Source organism: Dipteris shenzhenensis, unplaced genomic scaffold, assembly GCF_047967505.1.
Source record: "Dipteris shenzhenensis isolate YYH24624 ecotype China unplaced genomic scaffold, Dip_SZ_1.0 scaf0108, whole genome shotgun sequence".
Taxonomy (NCBI): domain Eukaryota; kingdom Viridiplantae; phylum Streptophyta; class Polypodiopsida; order Gleicheniales; family Dipteridaceae; genus Dipteris; species Dipteris shenzhenensis.
In genome coordinates this window covers 18,636-26,575 of record NW_028239414.1, presented here as the reverse complement: position 1 = coordinate 26,575, position 7,940 = coordinate 18,636, and the positions used below count along the sequence as shown (strand labels likewise).

Here is a 7,940-nt window from a genome sequence, read left to right as displayed (position 1 = left end):
TATCCTGCCTCAAATGCTCGACGACCTGCATCGACAAACGCTTGACGCACTTTCCTGACCTCTTCCGTGCTTAATTCCTTTGGCACGATATGACCTTTGGCGTACGGCAAAGCAGAAGGACCTACAACCTCGTCTGGCCAACCGCCTTCTTCCTTGGTTTGAAAGTCTTCATTCTGCTTTGGACCTTCATAGAATGGACTCCATGTACTTGCTTTTCTACCTGCGTGAGCAATTTGCAAGCCCACCGTCAAGTTCTTGGTGATTGTTTTGAGCGTACTGACGAGCGACATGTGTGCGGGAATATGTTCGTCTTTGTAAATGCCCATATCTTCTGCGGTGATTCTGCCTTGCGGTGTGACGCCACTTGCCTCCACGACAATCGTTCCAGCGCCGTGCAGTGCAAAAGATCCCAAATGGGCAACGTGATACGGCGTAGGAAAACCATCAACGCACGAGTACATGCACATCGGCGAAACGACGACGGCGTTCTTGAGAATCAGGTCTTTCGCGACAGGTAGCTGCACCGGTTTGAAGAGGAGAGGAACCTCCTTGCCGTTTTGTAGCTTCTCATCGACTGTACCTTGAGCGTGATGTTCCTTGTTTCTCGGCGCAAAGTGGTTGAGGGTCAAAGCCAATGGCTTGTCTGCTGGCCATCGTGGCGCTTGTTGACCTGACATTGTCACCTTGTGTACGGCGGCGGCGGCGGCAGGACTAGCGCTTGCAAAGTGACGACCGATGTTCTCTGCACGCTTTGAAGCTGCAGAGATGAGAGTTGAAGGGACTTGGTTGCGTGGCGTGATGATGGCGAAATTTCGAGTGGATGATGGGTTTATATAGGCTGTACTTCCTCGATCCAATGGACATTTCCAATTTCGAAATGTTCCATTCATTCATCTTGCCATACGGTTAGCCACAATCGACGAAATTTCGTGCTTGATTGACAGCCTGCCGCGTCTCGGGAAGATTTACCGGACGCTATCCAAGAGATTCGACCCTCTGGGCGACGGCGTTACTGGTATACACAGTCACTACGGCCGAAATGCATAGTACAGTCGGAAAACCCGGCGGTAGACTTTTTTGTTGGTGTGGAGTTGCCAGAGGGATGTTAAACTTTTCATGCATGAGGCTCGGCCGAAAATATTGCAATTGATTGACTTCTTTACGATGCATGCACGAGGACCAAAATTTTTCTGGGAAAGCCTGTCAAGAGAGATGTCGGCGTGACGCCAAATTTTAGTATGACCCACAGGACCGGGGATACATTTGTTATCGTCATCTGTTTGGCCATATGCGCGAGCGACATGCTTGAACGAAGGATAGCAGCTGTCTTGCGAGAGCAATTGGCCTCGCTCGTGCGGGCAGGAACTCGATCCGCCACTCCGATCGCGTGGCAGCGTTGTCGCCAAAGTACCACAACAAACCTTCAATATCACCTTGTCCATTCCGACGCACACGTTGTCAAGAGGCAATTCCCTTCAGGCTTTTTTGCGCCGTCATATCAGTTCGAGAATGGAGAGAACAAGAATGGACAATCACAGTCCGGTCCTCCGCCGCCGCCGCCGCCCAAGAAGCATGAGCCCGTGTCAGACCACGAATACGAGGTTCGTGTAGGTAAGGCCTACGATCTTTTGCGTGAAACCATTCCCGCGTACTTGGAGCAAGGATTGTTGGACGTCGACAGTGATGCGAATGCAAGTAAAGGCTCTTCGGCAAGTACAACTCTACTTGACACGCTTTCGTTTAGGAAGCTGCGCGCCAAAGCCTCTTCAGACGGTGCAGTAGGTCGTGATGCAGAACATGCGAATTTGGAAGACACATCAGATGGGGAAGGCATATATCACAATGCGATTCATTTCCGTTTTTGCGCAAATGCTGCAGGCTACAATGCAGCTCCCACCGATCGAATGACCGAAGAGGAGGCCGGATCACTTTCGTTCTCCGGGAGGAACTTGTACTTTGCGAGCGCTCATGTTTTACGGCACACGTTGAACGTCTTGTTTTCCGCAGGTGAGATTCGTTTGGAGTCCATCCGAAAGGAACGTAGATCTTTGGAGCAACGTGACATGGTCATATACATGCGAGTCATGTTTGCCGGAAATTTGCGCGTCACCGGGGCCAGGCATACATACACGCTCACGTTCCGTTACGACTTTGATCCGCAGTCCGGCAAGATTGTTCGACATACCGTCGAACGCGTTGAGCCTGCCATTGGACGAAAGCTTTGGTTTGGCCTTGCACAGGTTTGGCAACGCATAGCAGGCGCAGCGGCAGCCCAACAACCTTCGGCCACGCCAGCAGGTGCAGGATCGCATTGTTGCACAGCGGTGGTAGCGTCGGCGTCGGCGTCGCAGTCGGATCGCAAACACAAGTCACAAGGGCCACGCTAAACTGTGCATTAGCAACGAGACTATAATAATGTGTACATGATGTAGTTTTACAGCGATGACGTTCGGACAATATTGTATACATAGCAGAATTTTCACTTATGGTCATGCACGATCTGCCGTAATGCTTGGCGAATGGTGCGTTCTTCAAAGTAGCCGGGCTCATCGCCTTGTGTGGGCACGTCCACGGCTATGCATTTCACCCCGTGACCTTCAAAGGCGGCAACGTTGCAAGGTATCTGTCCTGTTGGCGCATAGATGATATGCGTTACAATACGATTCAACGAAACCGCACCATCCTGCTGCGTGCTACCCGCGTGCTCCTTGATCGCGTCTGCCATCACTTGAACAAAATCCATGGCGGTCAAACCTGACGTTTCACGATCGTATCGTGTGTTCAATATCAGGATTTTGCACCGAAGCGATTGGGAGGACGTGATACCCTGCGCAATTCCACGCAAAGCAAGACACGGAACGATGCTGGTCCACAAGCTTCCGCATGAATAAATCAATGATTGACAGTCGTTCAACGCGTTCAGGTACTCTGGATTCGGTGCGGGCTCCACTTCACTGCCGTAAGCGTTGACGTAGAAGATTCGTCGAATGCGTGAAGGCAACGAGTCTGGAGCATGCATGTCACCATTCTTGCTGGTACTTTTCGAGAAGGCAATATTGTTATTGCCCCTTCGACGTTTGACAATGGGTTCGGAGACCTGTCCGCGGCTGTTCTCTACAGAACCTTCGCCGTCATTCTCACTTTCGCCACTGCTTCCCGGATCAAGACCGTCGCCGTGATTTCCGACAGCCAGTCTTGTAGGTGTAGGAATGGTTGCGAATGGGTCAAATACGCCCGATGAAGGTGTTTGCACGCCGGATTGCAGGTTGAGCCATTGTCGATTGACGACGGACGGATCTTTCTTGGAAGCATGCCTGCTGACGTCGCCGTCGTGTCGTCTAGCAGCGGGATGCGAGATCTCGCATTGACCGACGATAATTTCGCCGTTGGCCAATTCAGCAGCTATCGTAGCTGTGTGATTGGTGTTGATGACCGGTAAGACCTTTGCGCCTGTCGATTGTTGTTGAATGAGTGTGATGGCCGAAAACAAGAAGATGGCACTTTGAATGGATCGAAAGAACTTCTGCCCAGCTGCCAAAAAGAAATTGCCTATAGAGCCTCCACGAAAATCGAAATTACGATGTGCTCGACGTAAGATTTCACTTTCGAAATGCACCAGAAATCCTCGAATACACTCTTTTCGCTCCGGTTCAATGCCTTTCCATAGTTTATGACGACCTTCTAAGATGTCCATCCATTCTTGCTTGATGTCCCGTGAGCTGCCTGTCGAAGGCAGGCGATACGATAAGAGATTGTGTAGCGCGTCATTGCTCTTTGGCACACTTCCGTTCGTTAATTCTGACGTCGGTATCAGCCGCACAAGTCGTGAGCGTAAATCACCAATGGAAGGCCCGCCAAGCACCCTGATGATCTCTGAAGATGATCCGCCATCATCGCTGATTGGCATGACAAATGTTGCGCCAGGTGTTGCGCCTACAAGCTCATTATACCCTGTCCCTCCAGAGACGACCAAGATTCTTCCGAGATCGTTGTCGTCTTTCGCCTTTGCGTAAGCGATGGAGGTAATTTGCCGCTCGAGGGCTATGGATCGCGCTGCCACATCACCCGTTCCTGGCCTACTAGAAAACGAGTCATCGTCAACGCCGCTCTCCATTGCTCTCGATTGCGCCCTTGAAGATGCGTCAAAGTTGGCATGCAAGAGTTGGTCCGGTCGAACGCGATTACCATCGTGCGCGGCGCGCTGCGCAGCGCATGCGCGAGATCAACACTTTCCGTTTGTCGCTATCATGAAAGGGCAGGAGAGCAGTCGTGTTGGTCCGGCGCCGCTTGTGAGCGTAAAGTAAAGTAGCGTCTCGCGCGCGCGCGTGCGTTACGAGTGATGAGAATGGATCCGAGCGCGACGGCGGCATGAACCGTTCGCTTGGGATCAGCCGTGCCGATAACGTTCACAGGCAAGTCTTGTCGTCTCGAACTCGCCCATAGCGAGCTAGGCCTTTGGTGGACGCACGACAAGATGACGATCAATGTCGTGTCGCATCCGCTACTTGCGCATCATTTGGCCAATTTACGACTGGCCTCGACTACTCCTAAAGAGTTTCGCCAATTAATCGCAAACATCACGACGATCATCGTTGTAGATGCAATGCGAACACTTCCACAACGATGGGTACAAGGGGATGGTCCAATTGCGCAATTCAAAGGGCAAGAGGTAGAAGAGCGGATAGGGCTTGTACCAATCTTACGGGCAGGCTTGGGCATGGTTGACGCTACCCTGCAACTCTTGCCTGACACGGCAACGGTGTTACACATTGGCTTGTTCCGCGAAAAGGTGTCATTGCAACCGGTCGAGTACTATTCAAAGCTACCCGCCGAGCCAACGGTAGATCGAGTCTTTATTCTAGATCCTTTGATTGCAACAGGAGGAACAGCCTCGACCTGCGTTCGCATGATCAATGATTGGGGCATTCCCATTGACAAGATTACATTGCTATGCGTTCTCGGCTCCAAGCCGGGCTTAGAAGCGGTTCAACAAGCGTGGCCCGGTCTAGACATTTGGGCAGGCGCCATAGATGAAAGGCTTACGGATAAAGGGTATATAGATCCTGGTTTAGGCGATACGGGCGATCGTCTTTTCAATACATTTTGAGGGGACGCGTGCAAACCGGAATGGATACACACACACTTATGGTCATCGATAATAACCATCATCTAGGGCGACTATGACGACTGCGATGCTGCTTCTCCTTCGCCTTCGTCTTCACCTTCTGCTTGCCGCCGCCGTTGTTGTTGTTGCTGTTGTGCCTTTTTGGCTTTACGTTTTTGCTTTTGCGCTTTGTTTTGCTTTGTCTTTTGCACTTTGGCAATTTCCCGGCCAAGATAACTATCTGCGCCGAACACGAGTTGCTCCAAATCCCTACTTAAACGCTTGCGGGCAATCTCGCGATTCTCTTGACGACTTCGCGAATCTTGACATCGTACACGTAGGCCTGTCGGCTTGTGTTTCAGGGAAACGCACGTTGACAACTTGTTGATTGCCTGTCCGCCTTTTCCACTTCCGCGAACGAATGTCTCGTCCAAATCTCGCTCCACCAGAATGATCGGCATCTTCTTGGCTCGCTGCGGATGTCGCGTATAATCGCCTTGCGCGTACCACTCCGGCAGCGTTCCAGGCGTTTGCTTTGACGGTGCAGTGGATAACGCATTCGCCCCGTCATCCTCGCTTACGTCGGCATCATCATCTTGTAGCGTTTCATCCACGATGCTGCGCAAGAAGAGATTCGAGGCGATAGATGTGTGCATGTGTGTGTAAGTCAATCATTGCAAGTTCTGAAAAGTGATCGCAAAACGAAGGCCTGCTGCTCACATTCCATTCTCCTCAGCCCAAGCGTGCAATTTGGACGGTCCTGACTCTGCATGATCTTCCTTGACGTCGATCGTCCAAACATGCCGATCGAGCGCCTCATCCGCTTCATCTTCTTGCATATCTTCGATGCGATGTGTGGCCCAAAAGGTAAGCTGTTTTACCACATCTGGCGTGTAGGCCGCAACGCATGGAAACCGAGGCTCGTACGAGAAGTCCTTCAAGGCGGTGGGTAGCTGTTCAGGGAACTCCTCGTGTGCTCCACTAGCGGCAAGGGGCGGATTGACGAGTGCCATGCCTGACAAGGGATGTGAAGAAACGTACGTCTCTGCTAGCAAAGTTGAAAGTTGACCTGCAACCAGTAAAGGCGGGAATGGAGAAGAGCTTTGTCGGAGTTGCTTGACGAGTTCGCGTTCGAGAGTGTCTAAGATCTTTTGACTATTCTCAATCTTTGTCACATCATCTTCCGGATCGACGTCAATGCATAGCACACGCCAACCTTTCTCCGGCAGGTGCTTGGTGAATGCGGCAAAGTACTCTGTGGCCGGCGCTTGCCTGGTCCACTTTGAAGCAGACACAAAGATGGCCGGCGTTGGAATTTCCCTTGGCGCACTCTTTGACGGCTCAAAGACCGTCGTTGTGGATATAAGACGAAGTGATGAACTTTGCCATGGTCTTGACCTTTGCCTTGACGAATGCTTTGCTAGCGACCCGACCAATCGTGTCCGAAGCATGGCTTGGAAGAGAAGAAGAGAGACATCCTCGAACGTCTTCAAAACATCTTAAATCTTCAGGATGTCCGTGCATGCTGCTAAAGATCAACGACTTCGCCCAGCACAGCGGCGGCGGCGCGCTACTTTACTGTAGGAAACGAGGCTAGTGAAGATCTGGATTCCTCCCACGATTGTCGTCATTTCTGTGGCCAGCCTCGCGCGACGATGACGGCGAGAAGGATGTCGGGACTGGCTTCGCATCTGCAGCAATACATGCAAGCGGGTACATCGAACGGCAAGCCAAGGCCGTTATCGCTCGTGTATGCCACTACGCCATCATGGCCTTTCAGAGATGATGAGCAGAGGGCACGGGGTAGGCAAATCGATGTCGGTGTTCTGGATTCCTCTTTTAACCCTCCACAAAGAGCTCATCATGCCTTGGCAACGGTCAAGAAGCCGACCTTCTCGGATGATCACAGCAAGGACGATGGGAAGACTTCATTCGACGCGATCCTGCTATTGTTCAGCGTCAAGAATGCCGACAAGGGTATGGGCACGAGTAAAGATGCGTCCCAAGAACAACGACTGGAGATGATGCAATTGTTCGCCAAGGAATTGGAGCAGACCGGCATGGACAGTGGCACAATCAAGGCGAATGTTGCTGTTGGAATCGTAGAAGAACCACTGATGATTAGCAAGAGTACGCTGATCCACGAATTCATCCAACGTGAACGATCACAATACGCTAAGCTCGATCATCACGTACGACTGCATTGGCTTGTCGGCTTTGATACCTTGGAGCGCTTCTTCAAGGTGCAATACTATCCTTCCCGGCAATTTTTCGACGACGCCTGTAATACGTTCTTCAACAAGGAGCGAACAAAGTTCGTTTGCGCTCGAAGATTTGCAACTTCCCTGCCGAATCAGCAGGCGAACGAGCAGAGCAAAGATGAACAGGCAAAGGAGAGCGAGTTTCTCTCCGGCGAATTGGTCAAGCCGTGGCTAGAAAGTGGCAAGATCGTCATGATCGACATTGACAAGAGCGTGCAGGATGTCAGCAGTACGGCCGTACGTAAAACGATTGCCAAAGCGCCGAGGCGAGAGGGCTTGAACGAGAAGGCCTTGCAACAGCAATTGGAGCATTACACCATGACAGGCGTTGCCCAATACCTGATCAAGAATAAGTTGTACATTGATCAATGATGAATGCATGCCATCCATCCTGCGCTGCACTGCACAGCGCGCATTCTATTCGAGTACAGCGATCAAACTTGCCAAGATCAAATCCATGTCCACTTTGCGCGGCCTTGGATCGTTTAGTTTTTGCGTGAATTCTACGCGATTCAAACTTACGAGATGTTCAGCTGTGGCAGCCGCTCGTTGTTCTTCGTTTGTCATGCGATAGC

At 51.4% G+C, this 7,940-nt stretch overlaps 2 protein-coding genes across 2 annotated transcripts; one reads left to right on the top strand and one right to left on the bottom strand.

Moving 5' to 3' along the window:
- Positions 1-2,479: 2,479 nt before the first annotated feature.
- Positions 2,480-4,114, bottom strand: LOC147879042 (uncharacterized protein YNL011C-like). Its single transcript, XM_087372347.1, has one exon. It carries the CDS (start codon positions 4,112-4,114, stop codon positions 2,480-2,482), a length of 1,635 nt encoding a protein of 544 aa, XP_087228473.1.
- Positions 4,115-6,759: 2,645 nt separating this feature from the next.
- On the top strand, positions 6,760-7,737 carry LOC147879041 (uncharacterized). The gene has a single exon (XM_087372346.1). It carries the CDS (start codon positions 6,760-6,762, stop codon positions 7,735-7,737), a length of 978 nt encoding a protein of 325 aa, XP_087228472.1.
- The last annotated feature ends 203 nt before the right edge of the window (positions 7,738-7,940 follow it).

What these genes read in the sequence shown, in the direction of transcription:
- LOC147879042 (XM_087372347.1), bottom strand. Translation starts at nt 4,114, where the DNA reads ATGGAGAGCGGCGTTGACGATGACTCGTTTTCTAGTAGGCCAGGAACG.
- LOC147879041 (XM_087372346.1), top strand. Translation starts at nt 6,760, where the DNA reads ATGACGGCGAGAAGGATGTCGGGACTGGCTTCGCATCTGCAGCAATAC.